This window comes from Ambystoma mexicanum, chromosome 6p (assembly GCF_040938575.1).
Source record: "Ambystoma mexicanum isolate Mex_15411 chromosome 6p, UKY_AmexF1_1, whole genome shotgun sequence".
Lineage (NCBI taxonomy): Eukaryota > Metazoa > Chordata > Amphibia > Caudata > Ambystomatidae > Ambystoma > Ambystoma mexicanum.
In genome coordinates this window covers 769,613,816-769,637,074 of record NC_090935.1, presented here as the reverse complement: position 1 = coordinate 769,637,074, position 23,259 = coordinate 769,613,816, and the positions used below count along the sequence as shown (strand labels likewise).

Below are 23,259 nucleotides of genomic sequence, written 5' to 3'. Positions count from 1 at the left end.
CCACGGGTTAAGAATTTGAAGAGTGAACTCTGGAGTAGCACAATGAAGCTTTTCACAGAGAGAGTTCCCCCTGCCTTACCTCCTTTGTATACCTCCTCAGAGGTATTCTACCTTTTCTCACTTTCCCCCAGGAGCTCACTGTCTCCAGAGCTCAGGTTCTCTCCAGGCTGGACTACTACAACAGCCTCTTTCTCAATTTGCGTTCATCTACTCTGCGCCCTCTGCAGCTAACTCAGAACAGGACTGCGAGACTCATCCTTGGCCTCAAACCCAGGGACTGTATCTCTGCAGCCCTGATATCTCTCCACTGGCTCCCCATGGCTGCAAGGATCAAGTTCAAGATCCTCCGCATAGTCCACAAAGCCTGCACTACATCCAACTCTCTCTGCCCAAGTACCTTCCTTCTCGAGCCATACGCTCAGCTACCTCCAACTCTCTAAAGGTCAGGCGCTTCTCCAGACAGAGGGTACGGGGTAGATCTTTCTCCTATGCAGGTGCCTTCCTCTGGAACCGCCTCCCTGTCCCTCTCAGACTTGACCCAGACCATCTGATGTTCTGGAAGCAGCTCAAGACCCTCCTTTTCTTCTCTGCTATCTCTCTCTCTCACTCCCCTGCTAACCTTCCTGTCTGATATGCCGACTGGCTGCTTGGTACCCTGAAAGTCTCACTGGATATCAGGCTCCTCTTCGTCTAGCCCTCCTTTCACTGCCATCTGGCCTGCTGCGCACTTAGGGGCTGTAATATGTAACCTCTACAGCCCCCTTCTGCCGTGCTGCCCTGTTCGCACTTACCCAGAGCCTTCTGGCGCTGACAGCACTTACCCCTACCCTCTCCCTTCCCCCTGCACTTCTCGTTGTTGCACTTGCATGATCTGAATGCCACAAGGCCTAGTAAGATCGTTTGTCTTGTCTTCCCCCTGTCTTCCCTCCCTTGTCTTTTTGCGCCTAGAAACACTTGTGTACAGGTGCATTATAAATGCAATATCATATCTTATCATATCATGTATCAATGCAAAGTAGTGACATCAAAAGGATAATTTTAATGAATAAATTAATATACAGATGGTAACAGGCCATCAAGCATAGCTGGTGCGTGAAAGGGATCTGGGTATTTTCCCTGCAAGGAAACGGTTAAAATCATTTTTGCTTGAAACACTATCATCACGAGTTTGGTGGTATTCCACCGGTGATACCGGTGGGATACAACCAAACAGAATTAGCTTTCCCGCCACCTCATATCCCGGTATTTCTGGGATATTACAGGAGGCAGGAATGCAGTAATTCCTCATTCCATGGAGTCCCATAGAACTCCATGGGAAGTATTACCTGATTTACCAGCACTGGAATTACCGGTGCCGGTAATTCCAGAATTCTTTTGCCAGTGGGAGCGTGATTTACCTCCAGCTCTTGGCTGGAGGTAAATCGGTCATCCCCACCGGCAAACTTGTATCCCGGTGCGGCAAAAGTGCCGGTGGAGGTATTACCGCCACTTTTACTGGCATTTTTCGTGCACCAGAAAATGTATAATAACCCTCTATGTAATAAACAATCTGTTCAAAAGAGTATCAATGACATTACAGAAGTACCTTTTATCGAATAGTGCAGCTTGCTTATAATTCACATTAAAATGAGATAATCGTGCCCTAAAATAATTTAGGACTAGATCAAACTCTTTACTAACTGCTGTCCTAGAACATTGGGGGGAAAGCCTTTATAACATTTCTCAGGCATTATGCCACTCATTTATTTATTTATTTTTGCATTTATAAAGCGCACTAAACCCAGAGGCATCAGGGCGCTGTCCCAACCAGTTACGCAGAATCTTAGGTGAGAAGAGAAAATAAAATAAAGTGAAGCAGTAGAATAAACGGCAACGCAATAGGGGCAAGGCCCTCACTCCAAAGTTAGTTGAACAGCCAGGTTGCAAGTGTTCTCCTGAACACCCAGTAGGACTGTTCTGCTCTCAGAGCGCGTGCAAGGGTGTTCCATTGTCTAGCCGCAGAGGTAGGAAAGCTTACTGCTCCAGCTTTGGCTCATTTGAACATGTAATCCTCTCATAACAAGAAATATTTTTGGAAAGTGTTTACGAAGTTCATATTTTCAGCTTGGTTTCACATGAACACCTTTTACGGCAAAGTCTTCCAACCAAAATCCTCCTGAGTATGCAAGCAATGGGAATGCCATTGACTAGGCCGAGTCTAAAGTGTGTCTGGGATTAGCGAAGGTTTATGTAACCTGGTGGGCCTCTTCTGCTTTCTGTTTACGCCTTAATGCGTAACCTATGATTGTGGGTGTGCATGATTTGAAAGAAGAACTGTAGTTGCTAGATGACACTTTTCAATTGGCGTGCATTAGAATTCCTGCCCGGGCATACTGTGCTGCACTGTACTGCACTCGCGCAAAACCTACAGGGAATAATACTGCTTCTGGCATCTGGGCCACATTTTAAAGTATTGGATTGTTGCGTGAGGACCCACGTTCGTCAGCTCTAGTCTCGGAAGGATAGCTCAGGGGCAACGTGCTCGCCTTGGAAACAAAACAACACGGAACAACACAGGTTCGATCCGCGCTTAGAAACCTCTGGGTATTAAGTCCATTATAAATAACTTCTCATATATGTATTCAGGGAACATAGTTTTATAATAATTGCTTCAAAGCACACACTTGGTCCATATTTCTAAAATTTCGGGGAGATCATTGGCTATCCTCACTCGTTCAATGGCCATCCCTCTTCCCTCAGTTGCACGGACCCCCAACAGAAAGTGGGTTCACAAGCACATAATAGCAGCACACTGAGAACACAATCCTTCCCCGAGGACCTGATGTATCCTCCCAAGAACGCAGACTTCTTATTTCAGGAACTGGTCTCTGAACTCTCTTCTTTGCATTCAGTCTCTTCTAACTCCCAAGGCCAAAGATCATTTTAAATACCTCATCCTGTTTCTCACTTTTCTATGTTATGTTAAAAAGTGGTTTATACTGCGCCTCTTATGGGAAATGTCCGTATTGTGTCAGACGAAATTCTTTGGCTACATTTGCAGGACCGGTCTACCTGGAATATTCGACATAGCTTGTATCAGGTTTTACTGAGTATTCAGCTGACTGAGTTTCCACACACTTTTGATGGCAGCTAATAAAGTGAGACCGTCTAGTTTGAGTCGATTGGGAAAGATCATAAGGGTTTTTTTAGAGAATTGAATGAATTGATATTTAAAATATTTGTGTATGTTTTAACTTTCTGGGGAAAAAAACAAATTGGCTATTGATTATAACGCGTACCCAGGAATGTCTTTTTTTTATTTCCCTGTCTTTTGACTTTTCTATGAATGGCAGATTAAATGATTACGCTTTATTAATGTATTAGGATTAGTGTGGCAGCTTTATGCTTATTTTATCATGTTGGATTTTGTGCAAGGTTTTGAATTTGTAAACTTTATGCACAACAAAAACAATTTCAAAAATGTACACCGAGCCAAATCAACACAATATTGCAGGTTTTACCATTTGAACAAGTTGTAAAATAGCCTAAATCTCCCAAACAAAACAAAAAAACTCTTGCGGGCCTCCTGCCAGGCGGGGCAGCGCACGGCACTAACGGGCCGCTAAGGTAAAATGAGGGCCCTCCCACTCATTACTTCAGAAATGAAGCACTGGGTACAAGCAGAGGGCAAGGAGGTCCCCAGAGGGTGGTTCAGATGTCTTCTGGGAAGAATCCTTCCCACCACTTTTCTGTGACCTCCCGCCCCTTCGGCGGGGCTGCGACACGTAAATTAGTCTACATTACGGTGCCAGCTCCGGTGACCTAATCTGATCCGCTGTATAATAACTGAGTCATATATATATACCACCGGCCTCTGAACCTCAACCCAGCTATCAGTAGCACACAGGGGCCCCGGTCCAAGAACCATAAAGAGCACATTAAGCGTGCCTCCACCCGAGTACATTCTGAGCCTGGTTCCCAGAAGGAAAACCTATGATGGAAAGATTAGCACTTAATCCTGGCGATAAACCGTGATCATAAAAAGCAAGGCGCGGGGGGAACTCAATGTTTCCTCAGCTCCGTCACTCACGGCCGGATGGCGGCTGTAAGGAGGGAGCTGTCGCAGGCGACTGATCAATTTAATATCAGAGTATGTCTAAATTCTCCTCTTATAGTACTAATAAAAAGCGGGGCTGGGCTTTTTACTCAGTACATTAACGTTGCCAATTTTATCACTCAGGGTATTAGGTTACTGTTGAAAATCAGCATGCTTAAAATTAAGGGAACGCAACACGTGTTTCCAGAGCAATAGATTGAGGATAGTGTTCAGTGCTGAATGCTGACTTGAAGGCATGTTGTGGTATCACATGTAAGGCACCCTTCTGCAATTCAGTTTCTGAAACTGCGAACATGTAAATCAGGCGGCGCCAGGCTACCTGCTGGAAGACGTTGTAGAGAACCTCGTCGTGTGTAGACTTGACTGGAATCTGTCTTTGTGTCTTTCAGAGCCTTGTGCAGTCTTTCCACAACCTGAAGGACGTGGGCTACCTGCAGCTGAAGATCATCAGGGCCGAGGGACTGATGGCAGCCGATGTCACAGGCAAGGAATGCATTGGGCATGGGAACCTAGAGGGAATGAGAGAGACCATAGACTCCAGCCCCCCCCTCTTTTGGCATTTAAGATACTACTGTGTTATCACGGTTGAGCTATCCAAGCAGGGCATTGCCCTTTCTCTTACCCTCCCCTAGAGTGGACCCTCATCATGAGTGTGTCGACCACACTCATGTCCCAGAGGAAATGGGAGCGCTCTCATACTTAAATTGAAATATGTGTGCGCTCTGTATCTGGCAGGCATGTGAGTGTTCTCATACATCCCAGTGGAAAAATGTGTACATATATGCGTGCAGCACTCTCAGACACCACACAAATGAGCACCGTTATATCAAACAGATCAAACAGGAAGTGTGACTAAAAAAAACACAGGAAATTGCGCATACTCTAGTATTCAAAAGAATGTGTATAAATATTCTGTTTTCTGTTTGCTGTTTCACATCTTGATGGAAGAGTCGAATGTGTGTGCATGATTTTGGGCGAGTGTCTTTATTACTATAACTGGGCTGGTACACTTTTTTTTCTCTCGTGTTACACAATTGGCACGCAGAACACAATGGTTTATATGTCAATTAACAAAAAAAATGTACGTTATGTTACAAAGATTTTGTACTGCCACAGATCCCCAACATAGTGCTCTCAAAGCACGTAGGGCCGGATTCGAAGGTGCACAAAAAAATAGGAAAGTGTTCTTCCACGAAGGAGAAACACTTACCTCAAAAGCACTATAGGCAAGCAATGAAAGAATGTGGTTTCGGGACATGACATCCCCGGCTTCTGCCTGATTTACGGCTGACAAGGGCCGTGGTAACCACCAGGAATGCAAGGCAGGGATACTCCACCATGTCAAAAAACAGAAGTTCAAATATGTCTCCTGTTGGGTGCCCTTCAACGCCAGCACATGTTTTCCTTTTCTAAAAATAGCATTTCCCAGACCTTTTCTAAATTGCTGAAAGCTTAAGGACATTTTCACAAATTAGAAAAGTGACAGTCTTTCAAGAAATTCTCGTAGTTCCACTGGAGCACATGTTTCTCCAGCAACAAGATATTTTTGCATCGTTTGCTGCAGGAAAGCATGACATACACCCACCTCAGAATGTTGGTGCTGGAAACTGCAGGGAGGAATTTCTGGTTTCCACACGACTTTTATCACAAGCTCAAAATCGGACCGCAGGCAGATAACATTGGGAAAACAGCTCAGTTTACTGGACAACCTGCTCTTTGTACAGGACTGAACAGGTCCTTTCTGTATAGTGAAATGTGCAAGTATTATGGACACATTGTGAAGCAAGGCTATTTTAAGCCCAAACTGTCGCCGATGGAATTGAAACACAAATGCATTTGTTCCAAAATGGACTCACAAAAATACACCAGTGCCAAAGGTGAGAGAAATTGTGATCTGGGTAGCTGATACACTTGAAAGCCATTCACAAACCCTTTGAAAACCCGGTCGAGAATGCATAATCCTGTCAAATCACACATTCCTGTTCTCTAAAACAGACTCACAAAGTGGCTTTCAATCAGGAAAGGGAAATTGTGATATGAAGAGCGGATACACCTGGAAACCTTTCACAAACCTTTTTCCCTGCAATGAGGCGATGGCTAAAAAGTTTAGAATTCATCTTAACTTCTAGCATTGCTCTAGGCAACCATCCAGATGATCCTTCTTCAACCTGTCAAGCCATTGCAGAAAGTGGAAAGACCAAAACCAAATCAGGCTTGGCCCCATCCCAAAAGGGGCAGTCCAGCCTAGCCCAAAGTGATTGGTCACTTCCCTTCTACACGAGACTACAAGCAAAACCAGACACCTTTTGGCCACATTGGGTGTCATCTGTGAGGGGTAGATTGAGTCTCCTGACTCAGCAATATCGGGACCCATGTATGGGCATACCCGTCCCACTTGAGGTGACTTAAACAAAACCAAAGAGGTGAGGTCTGGAAGGTTTAGAATTAAACTGAACCTCTGTCATCGCTCAGGGCAACCTCCAGTCCATTGTACTTGAGACTGCCTATCCATTAGAGAAAGGCAAACGACTGTATGCAAATCAGGCTTGGTCCCACTCCAAATGGGGCTGTCCAGCCCGAACATCTTGTTCTCATCCCTTCTGCATGAGACCACCAGCAACCCTAGACATGTTTCGGCCTTCATAGGTCAGGTGTAGCTTAGGTCTCTAGGCCCAGGAGGCTCGGAATCCAAGTCTGGACATATCCGTTGCTTGTGGTCATGTGCAGAAGGGATGTGACCTATCAGTTCAAGCTAGACTGGCCCTTTTGGGTGGGACTAAGCCTTATTCGCATAGGGTCTTTCCCTGTTCTATAATGGCTTGAAAGGCAAAAGAACAATGGTCTGGAGGGCTGCCCAGAGCAATTGTCAAAGGTTAAGATTAAGAGTAAATCAGACAAACTCACAGATTTGTAGAGTGGAGCATTGGTGACTATGAATGCAAGAGCAGTTAGCAGTGTCCAGTAATGGCGTTGACCTCCCCCCCCCTAACTCCCAGGTAAGCAGAGGAGTCTGAAGTGGGGGTGAGGAAGCAGGGCAGCAGTAATCTGGCATGGAAGTGCCGGTAGCTAGAAGGTCCATGGCGTGTCACAAAAGGGTGGGTGGGAGCTAATACCTTGCAAGACGTGTGTACTCCCTCCCCCAGTCCTTTGAGCCCACCTACAGGTGATGTCAGAAGTGCTCCGGCGATGCAGTACACCAGCGCCTTACACTATATTACCATATCGTAGAGCTTCCTACTGTACTGCACTAAACTATACCAGATTGTGAAACAGTGGACTGCTCTGGTATAAAACAAATCACACAACCATGGTATGCATCATGAGCCGCATACTAGTTGGACTGAAAACAAGGTTTTGATATGGGGCAGATGTTGGTGTAGCAAGAAGGGATGGCGGTAGAGTGCATGCAGAATTGGGGTTTGCTTTTCTATGTCCTGTTCTCTCTCCCTCTCCCCATTATCCCTCTACCCACATCCAAGCTCGCATCTCTGCGGCATCTAACAACTCAGCCGAACTCTTAAAAATCTGCAAGTAGCTGACCAATCATGCTGCAGTCTCTACATCTCCTATCCCCTCCCAGGCCCTCTGCACAGCCCTGGCTTCTCATTTCATCTCTAAAACTCAGGACATCCTGTCCTCTCTCTCTTCCTCTCACCCTCCTCCCTCTACACCATGCTCTTCCTCTCTTCGGCCAGCGCACCTCCCTCCTTCTCTGCCTTTCCCCTGTTTGCCTCAGATGCGGTTTCTAGACAAGTCAGATCTATGAACCCCTGTTCCTCCAAAATCATCAAGGACCACATTGACACCCTGGATCCTGCTCTGGCTGACTTCTGCAACCACTCCTTCGTCACTGGAGTCTTCCCCTCTCCCCTGAAGTACACCCTTGTGCACCCTCTTCTTAAGAAACCTTCTGCCAACCCTGCCTGGCTAACTATCGTCCAATCTCCATCACTCCTTTCCTGGGCAAACTCCTGGAAAAGCTGGCCATCTCCCAGCTTAATCTTCACACAGAAGCTGTTGGTTGTCTTCATGACCATCAGTCTGGCTTCAGAGCTGCCAGAAGCACGGAAACTGCTCTCCTGAACATCTGTGAAGACCTGCTCTCCAACCTTGATTACAACACCCCCTGTATCCTCATCTTACTTGATCTCTCTTCTGCCTTTGACACAGTCAACCATGCCATCCTGCTCAACCATCTCTGTGACAACCTGGGTATCACCGACCAGGCCCTGACCTGGCTGACCTCCTTCCTCTCCGATCCACACTCCCAAGTCCAACTTGAGTCCTTCCTCTCCTCTAACTCTATCTTTACCTGTTGTGTTTCACAGGGGTCTAACCTCTCTCCCTGGCTGTTCAACCAATACCTGGCACTTCTTGCCCACTGCATTGCCGCTCTCTGCCCCAACTTTCAGTGCTATGCGGATGACACTCAACTCATTTTCAGGCTCGCTTCTGCCACTTCTTTTCCTTCTTTCATCTCTGACTGTCTGTCCACCATCCAGAAGTGGTGTACCGCCAATGATCTCTGCCTTAATACCAGTAAGACCGAGATTCCCCTCATCGGCACACCTGCTCCCTCCTTTCCTGTCACTCTCTGGCTAGCCTCTCTTGGCCCTCTTCCTGCTCCCACCTGTGTGGCTAAAAACCTTGGGGTCATCTTCGATTCCACCCTTTCCTTCTCTCCTCATATCTCTGATGCCTCTAAGAAGTCACACTACCAGCTGCACCTCCTCAGAGGTATTCTTCCTTTCCTTCCCTACCCCCAGAAGCTCACAGTCTCAAGAGTTCTGGTTCTCTCTAGGTTGCAATATTTCAACATCCTCTTTCTAAATCTGCCTGCCTCTACTCTCCGCCCTGTGCAACTCATCCAAAATAGGACTGCAAGACTTGTCCTTGGCCTCAAGCCCAGGGATCGTATCTCTCCAGGACTGAAATCTCTGCAGTGGCTCCCAGTGGAGGCAAGGATTAACTTCAAAACCCTCTGCATTGTCCACAAGACCTTCTGTGGCCTGGGGCCTCTATACCTTCAACTCTATCTTCCTAAATATCTTCCTTTCTTGAGCTCTTTGCTCATCCTCCTCCAACTCCCTCAGGGTTAGTCACTTCTCCAAGCAGCAAGTTGGTGGTAGATCTCTTTCTTCTGCTGGGGCCTCCCTCTGGAACAGCCTCCCTGTCTCAATAAAACTTGAGGAGCACCATCTCCGGTTCCGGAAGCACCTCAAGACCTTCCTCTTTGCTTCTGCATTCTCTCCTCCTCTCCCCTGCTGATCTCCTGGCTGAAACCAAAACTGCACTGGTTACCTGCCTACCCTCTCATCTCGGGCCCAGGTCCCCTCCCCTCCAGTTACACACCTGCACTGACCCCCTGGCTACCCTTGCACACAGGGACTGTTCTGTATTCCTACAGAACCTACTAGCCCTTGACACCTGATGTCTGCACTTACCCCTGCACTTGCCACCATCTGGCTGCACTTTTATCTATTATTTATTGTCTTATTAATTTTACTGTTATCTGATGTACTGCATTGCCCCCTCACCTTTTCCCATGCACTTTTCCCCTTCCCCTCTCCCCTGCACTTGTGCGATCTCTATGTCACCTGGCCTAGTATGATCGCTATCTCTGACTTCCCTCGATTCCCTTCCCTTGCTGCGTCACGCCTTTCAAAACAGAAAAAGAAAATAAAGAAAGTGAAAGAAAATGGCTGCTTGGAATGGGAAAACGTAGTTCATTTTCCCTTTCCATGCCGGCTATCGGGAGCGGATGCGCTGGGAATTGAAGTGTTTCCAGCGCGTTTGCAGCAAGAAAAAGAAGAAAAAAGAAGGTAAGTGGGGTTGGGAGGGCAGCAAGGGGATAATTTGCAGGGGAGGGGACAAAATGTACCTGAGATCCCCAGCGGGGGACGAAGGCATCCTCCAGCCATGGGGAGGCTCGGAACGGGGATTGCCCCGTTTTGAGCCTTCTTACTGACTTAGGGGCTGCCACGCCCCTCACCGGGAACAGAGTACCCAGCATGTGCGGGACGCACTAACGTACACGGGAATACTGTGTGGTATGGCTTGTAAAAGAACCAATCCACACATGGTATTTCCGGTGTACAGAGCGCGCCGGGTACTAATGTGCAATAAACAACAGTCAGGATTGGTTATCATGGAAATCACACCCATTATCAGCAGTTGGTGTCAAGGCATAGCCACTGGACCACCACCTCCTTCTTCTTCTTCCAGGTGTCAAGTCTTCTGTGCCCCCTGCCATCAAATTCTTGCATGTGCAAAGTGGCCTTGTGCTGAAACACGTGCACATTCTTCCCCATTGTTTACTTTGGGACCAGGAGCATCTTGGCTGGAGTGGGAAGGAAGATCACACAGTGTTCAGTGGCAGCTATATAGTCAACATGTTGTCCCACATTGCTACTGGTCATAATGTCCATAGTGAAGTGGACTTCCTAGCCCTTGCATTGAGTGCCTATCCCCAGTGAAAACTATCTTGATTTACAACTTCAGTACAGCCTTGCATGAAAAGTAACAGTGACTGGGAAATTCCCATCAGTAATTCACTTTTCCCATAAACCTATGGAAAGGAGGACTTTTCTACTAAAGGATGAGGTCCATAGAGAAGATTACTACCAGGTTAGCATTGAGTAAGCACACTACACTCGGTCATGCAACCTGCAATATTGTTAATCTACACTCAACCATTTCCCATTCGCGGTGTGTAGACCTCAGAGAAGGCAGCCAGAAGCACACACCCTTGTGTACAAAAGCATGACACGCTGTGTATCAGGTACGTGGAGGTATGGGGACCGAGGGAGCCATGCAGCTGAGAAGGGCGTGTGGGGGGTGTCTCCTTGAAGAGGAATAGGAGAGGAGTCAGGATGAAAAGGCTGACCTTGCAGCCTTCTCACCAGAAGTCTGCGAAGTCTGTCTTTTGTTCCTGGCTTTTAGACATAGATCCACATTTCCATTACTCTGACCTGGCACAAAGGGGAAAACTTCCATGCACCATACATTGCTGTGGGGGCTGAATGTCCAGCGTCAGCATACAATGTGGGTGATATGGAGATTAACTGCTGGTGTAGGAAGGGCAACATGTTAGGTCTTGTGAGTTCATCCTAGTTCTGTAGAAAGGGCCACGTCATATGGGACCACAAAAATGGGCTACCCAAGTTGCTCCCTGGCTTCACCCGACACATCATGTTTTTCCACAGAATGCAATTAGAGAGATGTTGGATTTTGTGGTGGGCGAATTCAAGTCCTCTAATGCTCACATGGGTGAAACGGTGGTGGTGTGGCTGCCACACATTGCTGTTTTGCACTTTCTGATCTGCCAAACACTATAGACTGGTGGAAGTGTAGCCTTGTCTTTTCCTTTGACCTCTGTGCCTGTTGCACTGTCCACCTCCTCCTCCTCGGTGTCTTAGGTTTCAGAAATCATGTTGTGCAGCCTGAACTGCGATGCATTATAATCATTATCTTGCTCATCGTTATCCACATTATTGTCAGATTCATCCGTCGATGGGGGGTGGGGGATGGGGGGGGGAGGTGGGGGCACCAGGAACTTCCTGTACCCTGCTCCCCTGCACATTGTGTTGTTTCTCCAGGCTCATCAGTACATCCCATCTGCACCTCCCCTGCCTATGAAACCTGATCATGTTCGAATTCATCATGCTCACAGGAGTGTTATTTGAGGGAAGGTGTTACTGAATGCAAGAGTGTTGCCTTTTATTTTACCCTCACAATTCTGGCATATGTGTTGTACTTTATAAATGCTGTGAGTGATGTATTACAAACTTTAGCCGGATATTGCCCCAACTCTGTGAAATGAGGGGCCCAGGGGGGAACACGAAGCGTTTCCCCCCGGGGAGTTTTTGGCGCTGCACACGGCCAGCGAGTGGCCGTGGGGGGCAGAGCACCTCCCGGGGGTATTTAAGGGCTCAGGGAAGATTCGGGAGGCAGGCGACGGTTTGGACTTGATTGTGGATCGGTCCTGTCGCCTGCTCCCGAGCCTTCCCTGAGTTAGCTGGGCCTTCGTGTTCAGGATAGCGTTAGGTGAGAGAGATATAGTTTGTGAGAGGAATAGTGTGAGTTTGGGGGGAAAGTTAGTAAAATTAGTTATTGCATTTTACATTTTTAGGTTTATTGGATTGGCATAGCCGGGGGTACCGTAGATAACGTTCCCTCCCCCTTACTGTTTGTTCGTGTCGCCCTCTGCGTATCCGGGGTCGGGTAGATTTTCTCTGTTCGGTTGTCAGTCGTACGGAGTCGGCTGGGAGTGATTTAGGGTGGGGGAGAGGGCGGTCTGTTAGGCAGCTGTTTTTCGGTCCTGCGTGTCGTTAGTTGCGGAGGGCGGGTTTCGGCATAGTTCGAGTCCCGTGTGTAGTGAAGGTATTCTCTGTACGCGGTAGCCGTCGCGTGTCAGAGGGGGCGGTGTGGGATTTCTTAAAGGGGCCGCGTTGTAATTGTGGCCAGTAGGTGCGGTGGGGCATAGACGCCACCAGGGCGCAGTGTAATCTGTCACATCTTGGCCCCAGTTTAGCTGGTTTGCTGGTTGTTAGGGCTCTCTTGTTCTGGGCAAGTTAGTTCCTGGGCTGGGGGTTTCTTTAGGGAGTAGGGCGGTATTTCAAGGGTAATTTTAAGAAATTAAAAAAAATTTAAAAAAATTTAAAAAAAGGAAAATCTACAGTAATTATTTAGGAGAGCTGCTGGGTATTTTATTAGCGGTTGGGTTTTTTTAAGGGCGTATTTATCCAGTATCTAGTTAGTGCTGTGCAATTGGGGCACAGGTCCACGGGTAGTTTCTGGCTCGGGGGCTGAGGTTGCTAGGTTAAGCGGCAAGGGGTGAATATATATTAGTGCTCAACCAATTTGGTAGTGCACAATGGTGGGCCAGGGAGCCAGCAAGAAGGGTCTAGTGGATGCTAGGGCTCTGAGGGAGGCCTTAGAAATAATTAGTAGGGCATCTAGGGCCCAGTTGAAGGGGGCAGTGGGGGAGGTCACTGGTGGAGAGGTCACAGGGGAGGGGGAGGTAAGTGGTGGCAGGCCGCAGCGTAGAGCAGCGGCAGATGGGGCTCTCGCGGCAGTGGTGGCTTGCACCCCCGCGGCGGGGAGAGGGGAGGTTTGGGAAACCAGCGGCAGGAAGTTGAGGAAGGAGATAGACAGGAGGGCGTCCGGGGGAGAAATGATTTCGGGTGGGCAGCCATGGAGGGAGGGAGCGAGTAATAGCCCTAGGGAAGATAGGAGTTCTCAGATGGAGGTGGCTCAAAGGAATCAGAGTGGAGCCAGTGAAGGGGTGCAGAGGGGGGTGACAGGGCAGAGGGGAAGAGGGGGTAAATACCTGCAGAAGAGTGCAGGTGGGAGAAGGAGGGAGAGGTCCCCGTCAATTGAGGAGGTTGGAGTGGGGTGCGGAACGGCCCCCCCGGGTAGGAGGAGTGAGGACGGAGGGCGCTGCGTAGCCCCCGCTGGTCAGGTGGAGGTAGAGGGTTTCAGTACGGCCCCTCCTCGGTCAGCGCAAGGAGAGCCTAGAGGGTGCAGCACAGCCCCTAGCAATGAGGATTCCAGGGTGGAGGACGGAACGCCTCGCCCGAGAGAAGAGGACCAGGCAGGGGTTTCCGCAACCCCGCCGAGAAGACGTCAAAGGAGTGGCGGGGCGGACGCCCCGGGCTCGCAAGGAGATCATCAACTCAACTCGGGCATGAGCTCGCATCCGCAATGGTATTTAAGGGGTGATGAAGTTGGATGGGAGGAATATGTGGGGCAATGGGAAGTAGAAGATTATAGGGCGGCAAGGGAAAGGTGGGAGGAGAGAAGAAGTTTGAGGTGGGATCTGGAAAGGCAAGTGCAGGGTGGTCGGGGGGTAAGGGGTCAGGGAAACTATTGGCTGGGTGAGTCTGCTGACATGTTTTGTCCCCGCAGTAGGAGCCCTCTAAGAAGGGAGATGAGGAGCATCGGTGTGGACGCCAGACCACAGACGGCAGGCGTGGAAAGAGGTGAGCGGGAAAGGGAATGGTCATCTGCATGGCAGAGAGGGGTCACAAGAAGGGGGACAGGAAATGAAGGGTCTGGACTGCAAGGTGTAAGGAAAGAAGTTGGTGTGCAGGCCATTGGAGCCGCAGGGGTTGAGAAGAGCATTTGCTCAGTGGAGGTCCAAACGGACAAGGTGGTGGAGCCATTGGTGCTCGAAGTGCAAGCTGAAAAAGATAAGGAGGTTGAAGTGAAAGGCAAGGAGAAAAAATTGCCATACATGGGGATAACAAAACCATTGGGGGCGCACTTGATGGCAGTGACCAGGGAGAAGATTCAGGCGGGGGAATTTGTGGATGTCTTTAAATTGCTCCATAGGGAAGTGAGAGCAAAGGAGGGGTCTAAAGAGTAAGAGAGGGAATGGCTTCGCGCCCAAGGGTCCCGGTGACTATTGAGAATTGGACGTCGGCATTTATCATTTATGCCAGTGTGTATTGTGAAAAATTCCCGGAGCGTTGCGTGGCCCTGCTTAAATATATGGATGTAATCAGGAAGGCTTTCATGAGTTTTGGGGGCTTTGCCTGGGTAAGGTATGATGAGGAATTCAGAGCGAGAATGGCGGAGGACAGTCAGGCGGTCTGGGGGGAGATAGACATGGATCTCAGGCTGCAATGGATGGCTCCAACGAGGCCTGCCCCGACATTGCACACAGCAAGTGGGCTGCCCGTGCCTTTCCGGCCCTTTCTTGGTTGCCCCGCCCATGAGGGGGTGGGGGGAGGAGGCAGGGGTCAGTCCTCAGCAGCGTGCTCGGGGTATAATAAGGACGGCTGCACAAGGACCCTGTCTAGGTTCAGGCACGAGTGTAGCAAGTGTGGTGGAAAACACCCTCTCACTCAGTGTTTCCAACAGGGAGACAGGGGGAGGGGGAGAGGTTCAGGTAGAGGGGTTGTGGGGAAAAGCTTTTACTCCAATTAAAGTGGGGGTGCTGGAAAAATGGTTGCAATTTTATCCAGACCGGGAAGGGGCTAAGATTTTGAGTGAGGGGTTTTGTAAGGGGTTCAGATTGGGGTACCAGGGCCCAAGGGTGCGTCGGTGGGCTGAAAATTTGAAGTCAGCAAGAGAGAATGTTGAGGTGGTAAGACAAAAATTGACCAAGGAAATAGCGGCAGGAAGGATAGTGGGCCCGTTTCATGACATGCCGGGTGATTTAGTTATATCCCCATTGGGGGTGGTGCCCAAGAAAGCTCCGGGGGAGTTCAGACTGATACATCATTTGTCATGGCCGGAGGGTATGTCAGTTAATGATTTCATTGCCCCGGAAGAATGTGGGGTTGTGTATGCAAGTGTTGACCAGGCGGTGGAGCTGATAAGGAAGGAAGGGCGAGGGGCCTTCATGGCCAAGTGCGATATCAAGGCGGCTTTCAGGTTATTGCCGGTGCACCCGGAGGATTTTTGGTTGTTGGGTTTGCAGTTCGAGGACCGCATATACATAGACAAAGCCTTGCCAATGGGGTGCGCAATTTCCTGTGCTTTGTTTGAACGGTTCAGCTCTTTCTTACAGTGGGTTTTCTCATTCAGCTCGGGTTGGGAGAGTGTGCTGCACTATCTGGATGATTTTCTGTTCATTAGCGGGGCAGAAAGAGAGGAGGACTGCAAAGAAATGCTAAAGTTGTTTCAGGAGCTGATGGAGGAGCTGGGTGTGCCCTTAGCAGAAGACAAAACAGAAGGGCCGGCAGTGGTGTTGACATTTCTAGGAATTGAACTGGATTCAGTGGCCATGACCTCACACTTGCCGCATGACAAGGTGAGCAAATTGGTGGTACTGTTGGAGAAAGCGGTGGGGGCCAAGAAAATGATGCTGGTGGAGATGCAGAGATTGGTTGGGCATCTGAATTTTGCATGCAAGGTTGTGGCCCCAGGGCGGACGTTTTGCAGGAACATGGCAAGGTCTATGGCGGGAGCAAAGTGCCCACATCATCGGATAAGAGTATCGGGGGCAGTTAGGGAGGATTGCAGAATTTGGCTGCGCTTTTTGGAGAGTTTCAATGGAGTGTCAATGTGGTTGCAGGGAGACCCGGTGACATGGGAAGTTCAGATATTTTCTGATGCAGCAGGGGCAGGAGGTTTCGGAGTTTTTTGGGGGGGAAAGTGGTGTGCGGAGAAGTGACCAGCGCGGGGGTTGAAGGAAGGAAGGAGTATAGCATTTCTTGAATTTTTTCCATTGCTAGTGGCATTGGAGTTGTGGGGGAAGGATTTGCAAAACAAGAAGGTGAATTTCAATGTTGACAATGAATGCGTGGTCCATGTGGTGAACAGGCAGTCAGCCAGGGATCAGAGGGTGGCAAGACTGATGAGAGAATTTGTTCTGCGCTGCATGGAATGGAATGTGGTATTTAAGGCAACACATGTGCCGGGGAAGGATAATGGCATCGCTGTTGCATTATCTCGTTTTCAATGGCAGAGATTCCGTGGATTGGCTCCAGATGCGAATCAGGAGGGGCAGCAGATTCCGGAGGAGCTGTGGAAGATAGGAAGCTGAGAGCGCTTGCTTTGGTGGAGGGTTCATTGGCCTTCGGCATCTAAGGAGTCATACAGGAGGGCCTGGGAGGATTTTTTAGGAGGGGGAGCTTGTAGTTGGAAGGGTAGATGGGATGCGGAAGAGCGGAGGAGGGATGATGTCATGAATTTCCTCCTGAGGTGCATGGACAGGGGCTGGTCAAGGGCAACGATAGCGGGAAAGTTAGCTGGGATTGCTTTTTATGGGAAATGGTTTTGGGGTTTTCAGCCAAGTGGGGGGGAAATGGCGAGTAGGATGTTGGAAGGATGGGCAAGGGAGAGTAAGAGGGACAAGGATAAGAGGAGGCCGATATCGGCGGAATTGCTGCAGAGGTTGATTGAGGTGGTGGGGGAGTTTGCTGGTCGGTATGGGAAGGGGAACTGTTTGCAACTTGTTTTACTTGGTTATTCTTTGGGGCTTTCAGGGTTTCTGAGTTGGTCGGGGGAAGAGGGGGGGTAGGGGGACTGCAATGGGAGGATGTTCAAATTACAGATGAAGGTTTGGACATCAAGATTAAAAGGTCTAAGATGGACCAAAAGGGAAGGGGCTCTTGGGTTCTGCTGGGTCGAGGGAGCAAGGATTTATGCCCAGTTCAGGCAGGTAGGGTGTGGAAGGAGCGTTGTGGGGGTAAGACAGGCTTGGTTTTTCAGCATGCGGATGGATCGCCGGTTTCAGCGGCCCACGTGCTGGGGGTATTGCGGAAGGCGCTGGTGGCAGTGGGAGAAAAGGCAGAGGATTTTGGGACTCATTCCTTTAGGATGGGCGCAGCATCTGAGGGTACTAGGCTGGGTTTTTCAGAAGACAAGGTGAAAAGATTGGGGCGTTGGAGGTCTGGGAAATACAAGGGGTACGTCAGGGAGTTTGATAAAGGCGAATTTTGAAGAAAGGTGGTGAAAGACTTTGGGGACAACTGCTTTTTGTTGGAATATTTTGACTTGTCAGTGATTTTGTAATTTCTTTTTCAGATGCTGCGCTAAAGGAGGGGGAGTTGGCGCAAGTGTGGATTGTTGGCCATTCAATTGTTAAGTGGGCTGGAAAAGAGGCGGAGAAAAGGGTGTTTGGTAGGCAACTGGGGTGCAGCTATAAGGAAGTGGTGGTGAGATGGCACGGGTTGGGGGGTCTGCGGTGGGATCAGCTGCTTCCTATATTGGCAGGGATGAGGGAACGCTATGGGGCTCCAGAGGTGGTGATTATTCATGCAGGGGAGAATGACCTGGTGAGGGATACGGGGGTGGCTCTGCTAAGGAAAATGAAGAGGGATTTAGTTTGGGTGCGGGAAATGTGGCCTCAAGCAGTGGTGGTGTGGACTAAGTTGTTGCCGCGAAGAGTTTGGAGGGGAGCGAGAAGTGAGGGAGCAATAGAGCGGGCCAGGAAGGGGATAAACAGAGAAATGGTTAAGTTTTGTGCCTCGGTGGCGGTGCAGGTCATGGACCATAAGGAAATAACATATGAAGGTCTCCTTATCTTTAGAGAGGATGGGGTACACTTGTCTATGTATGGGAATAATCATTACCTGGCGGACTTGGGTTCTTGGCTGGGAGACTGGGTAAGGAGTTGGAGGTAGAAAAAATGGGAGGAGGGTGGGGCAGAAAGAACTCCTCAGGCAAGGGTTTTTCTGGTGCCGGGGGCATGGCCCCTTTTGATGTGGGGGGAGGGAAGCGCAATGGGGGAATGACACGGAAAAGGATGGGGTAGCGCTGTTTGCAAAAGCAGGTCACCCCGGGGGAACAGGTATTGAGCCTGGAGGGGCATGGCCCCTGGGAGAAAGCGGGACGCCTGGAAAAGGGGCAAGAAGACGGTAGGGTCCAAGGGATAATTAGGGAGGAAATCGCTTATTTAATTATTTAATTGTTGGGGGAAAATGAAAATGAAAAGGAAAATGTTTAAATATTTAATTGGTTGTTAAAATATTTCTTTAGTTTGTTAGGCCATGGAGCCAGCTTTGGCCTGTCACATTAAAGCGACCTTTTCCACTTTTAAATGAGTCTGGGTTTTTGTGCAGTAAGCCAAAAGGGGGGCCCCACGGGGAACGCGAAGCGTTTCCCCCCGGGGAGTTTTTGGCGCTGCACACGGCCAGCGAGTGGCCGTGGGGGGCAGAGCGCCTCCTGGGGGTATTTAAGGGCTCAGGGAAGGTTCGGGAGGCAGGCGACGGTTTGGACTTGATGATTGTCCCGCCCTCCCACCCCTTCATTTTAGGTTTAGGCTGGTGTCTGGTTATTGAATATGGGGGGTCCATGGTTTATGGGATTCTGCGGGGGGTTTTATATGCCATGGCAAGTTTTTTATGGGTTTTGGGGTCTGTTAGGGAGGTAGGGGTTGGTAGTTTTGTGTGACAGGTCGGGGCATTGTGAAAGTTTGTGTGTAATATATGTTGCTAATGTGGCAGGTCAGGCTGGCTGCAGGTCATAGGAAGGGGGAGTTTGGTGTAGAGGGGAGTTTGAGGGGTGTTGAAGTGGGTTGGGGCTCCGGGGGCATGGCCCCTTTTGATGTGGGGGGAGGGAAGCACAATGGGGGAATGACACGGGAAAGGATGGGGTGGCGCTGTTTGCACAAGCAGGTCACCCCGGGGGAACAGGTATTGAGCCTGGAGGGGCATGGCCCCTGGGAGAAAGCGGGACGCCTGGAAAAGGGGCAAGGAGACGGTAGGGTCCAAGGGATAATTAGGGAGGAAATGCCTTATTTAATTATTTAATTGTTGAGGGAAAATGAAAAGGAAAATGTTTAATTATTTAATTGGTTGTTAAAATATTTCTTTAGTTTGTTAGGCCATGGAGCCAGTTAAGCGTTTTGATTGTAAGCTTTGGCCTGTCACATTAAAGCAACCTTTTCCACTTTTAAATGAGTCTGGGTTTTTGTGCAGTAAACCAAAAGTTAAGGCGGTCTAAACATGTTGGCACCATGGATGGCACTTCTACCCAGTAACAAAAAGGTGGTGTAAGTGTTATGCACTCAAATATGGCCACAGAAGGTAATCCCCTCCCTCAAACCAACTTTGGGCATTTATTTTCCCTAGTGTCATCTCTAGTAGTCACAAAAATATGGCACAGTCAGGTACAGCCACCTAATTGTAATCTCTGGGGTTCTCTCGTCCTAAGTTATTATTAGTAGTATTGTTATGGTACTGATTGAGCGCAGACCTAGCTTCGAGAAGCAACAGAGTCCTTTACAGAGGTATACAACAGAACAGGTATACAGAGGAGGAGTACATCTGTGCGAGGTGGCAGGGAGGAGAGGGGCGGATGGCATCTAACGGGTCAGGGGGCGCGAGGGGCAACGTGATGGCCTAGGTTTTAGTCACTGGTGCAATGTCATGAAATATGTTGCACGCTTATATCATGCGAGATGATCACTGTGATCCTTGCCGCCATATTAGCACCCAGGAGGTGACGTAACGACACCTTCCAGCCAATCGGATGATGGCAATAAAAAGCTATTAGCACCCCGTAAATCATCCCGGGGTGCTAATAGCTATAAACCCCTGGGATTATAAAAAGCCAAGAGATTCAGCAATTTCAGGTCACATTCTTAGACCGAGTTTTTAAGGTTATAATTTTTGTTACATTCAGGACACTTCTTGTGGACGTTTTTCAAACTTGTTCAAATCTTTGATTTCTTTTTTCATAACTTGGAAGGGTGATCTAGTTCTTCCGTTTGTTTTTTATATTTTGTTGATGCATAAAAGACAGTAATTGTTATCATTTTTTCTTCAGCAGAGGTTTAACAATATTCTGCTTCTTGTTGCGGCACCCACAGCATTTGCCTCCTGACTCTCCTTTCAAGGCATCGTGTTTTCTTGGTGCTCATGTAAGGCCCCAGATTCCCAGTCCATACAGTGAGTCTGTCAACATTGGGGTTGACGAACCGACCCAATAAGCAATGAGATGGTTTCTTCCGGAAATCTCTCCTGCTAGCAGCCATTTGACGGCCTAATTCAAATGTGGTTCCTAATGCAGATTTTCAAAGAGTTTGATTCCTAATGAATGGAATGTAAACATTATTTGAAGTTGAATCACCCACCCTTCCTATGACCTACAAACGAGCAATAGAACTCCCTTTATCAAGGTATGCTGACTCCAGATCTTGCCCTAGGCTTAGATTTGCTTTTCTGAAGTCTCTGTGTTGTGCATTGTGCAATGAGCAGGTGGAAGAGCAAGGAAGGCCTGCAGTGCTTTCCATCAAAATGGAGGTGTACCACCGTAGGGCAGCCTTACTAAATATACTGGAATGTCTTCAGTGAATGCACCAAACACTTGTGCAAATGTGTCCTTTTAGAAGTCCAGTTTATCAAAATAAATCTAGAACAGACCATTCCAGCTAAAGGACCATAGCATGGTACGAAGGAGTGCTTTCATTCGCAGGTGGAAGGCACCGGGTGGGTTGTGTACTGAGAGGGGCAGTGCACTATGCATAGCACAGATAAACGACGTGACCACATATTACAATGTTCTGGTTATGCATATTTGGGGTATTTTAGGAAGTGCTTCCAGCATAGCTGTTGTCACTGAATGTTGTTGTCTTATGTGCTCTTTCTCCCCAGTGTAGAGGGAAAGGCTTGTATGCTGGGTTTGTCTTCCCCTAATATGTAGGCGGTGGTAGAACACAGCCATTAATTCATTGATTGATATTTTATATGGGTAGGAAATGTTCACATTAATATGAAGATGGAGATTGCTAGCTCTAGGTGTCTTACCCACCCCATCCGAAGTGTGTCTTCAGGATGCATGAATTGATACATTTTGATGCGTAGGCAGTGCTGGTCATTGGGCCGGCTCTCGGCGGATCTGAGATCCGGCACCAGAAATTGAGCCGGATCTCGGGATCCGGCCAGAGTCAGCCGCCCAAGACCATGAACCACGCTGGAAGACTTAAAAAAAAAAAAAGAACGCCCGCGACGGCACGCTGGCTTTTTTTTTTAAAGTCTTCCAACAAAAACAAAAAAATGCACAATGCTCGCTACATGTACAACTGAAAGGAATCAGTTGTACATGTAGTGAGCATTGTGCATTACACACCAGTGCCAAAGCCGCTGTAAATGGCAATGCTGCCATCGCAGGCTTTTTTTTGTTTTTTTTTGTTTTAGGATTCCAGCATTGCTGGAAGTACACTACGAGCCCCGCCCCCTCTAGACCACGCCCCTCGGGCACCGCCCCCCCAATTCCTCCCCCACTCGGACCTTGTGTTGTGGGATCCCCCACCACATTTTTTCCATTTCCACCACTGTGCGTAGGTGAATGCCTGAAGTATGTGCATACATGTTTGGTCACTGATGCCCAGTGCTATGACCAGGATTGACTACCCGTTAGATGGTAGGTACATTGTGTGACAGGGTACTGCTTATCTTATATTACACATGACCCTCTCTGATTACTCCCCAAATTACAGCTTGCTCTCCTTGGCTAACCCATCTAGGGCCTGCAGTAAGTGGAGGTTTAAGCAGGACTCTTTGAAGATCTAGCATTCAGAACGTTGCTGAATGTCAATGTTAGATAATTTTTCAAGGAGAATGTGGCATCCGTAGACAGTGCCTTGGCTATATGGGAAATCTTCAGAGTCTTTATTAGAGGGGTGAGCATCCTCAGAGAAAACGGAGTATTGAAAACCATGTGCAAGCATCTAAGCATGGTTGAGCAAGATCTCAGGCACCTGGAGAACTGTATGAAGTTAACGAAGAATCAAAGATTGCATTTGTCATTAGAGTGCAGATGGCCCATATAAAGAGTTTGCTGGCAGGGAAGGTAAGTGCATGGGTCTTTGCGCTTCAGCCTGACAAGGCAGGGAATGGGACAGACTGGGTATCCTCTTGGCATAGTCAGTCAGGGTGAGAGGTAGTCTTCCCTTGTGATTGTGATAGAGGATCTCAATGGCAAATTGAGTTTAGATGATACTGGCATTAGCATGCCATTTGTATCTCACCAATCCCTGACTCAAAGTAGATTGGGTGTGTCATTGTTACCCAATAGTTGGTTCAGAGTGTGCTGCCCTGGGCGGATCCAACCAGTGGGAGCTACTGGAGGCTTCCACCACATGGGAAACATTAGGACATCGATTTCTGACTTTTAAAATGGCAAGGCTTCCAGATCAGAATTATATAATGGCTATTCAGATATTATTGCTCTCTTTCTTCTTGAGATGTTTGAAGAGGCCCTCATGCGAGGATGCTCCCACAGTCCACTGGTACGACCATGCTCACAGTTCTGCTGTTGGCGAGTAAACCTCTGCCTAAGTGTTCCTCGCCCAGGCCCCTATCTATGATTAATAAAGTCAGTTGTAGAAAGGTAGCCTCATCAGACAGTTCCCCTTCTATGCACTTTTGGGTTCTCCCTGATGAGAATGACCAAAGGATCTCCAAACAAAATAGCCTGAGCAATACCCACAAGTCAGACCGCAGCCCAGAGCCATGGTCACCATATTCGACACAGCAAAGTGTTTTGATTCTGTTAAGCAGCCTTTTCTTTTTGAGGTGCTGTGCCTTCTGGCTGGGGGTCGGCTTAATGTGCTTTGTCAGATGTCTGTATTCTATTCTTTTCCATTCTATATATTTCTTGTGTAACACCTCACACCCGAAGGCCTCGGGTGCTGACAAGACTAACAACAAGAAACATGTAGGAGAGTGATATAAATGTAGGATGCCAGACGGTGAGTTCTTAAA

General features: G+C 48.5%; 1 protein-coding gene across 3 annotated transcripts in view; it reads left to right on the top strand.

The window, feature by feature from the left end:
- Positions 1–23,259, top strand: part of MCTP1 (multiple C2 and transmembrane domain containing 1) — a 3,303,831-nt gene that overhangs the window by 2,032,154 nt on the left and 1,248,418 nt on the right. For all 3 annotated transcript variants that reach the window (XM_069627643.1, XM_069627644.1, XM_069627642.1), the window contains one exon: positions 4,486–4,579. In XM_069627643.1, coding sequence (XP_069483744.1) covers positions 4,486–4,579 — 94 coding nt within the window. The remainder of the gene's footprint in view (positions 1–4,485; positions 4,580–23,259) is intronic.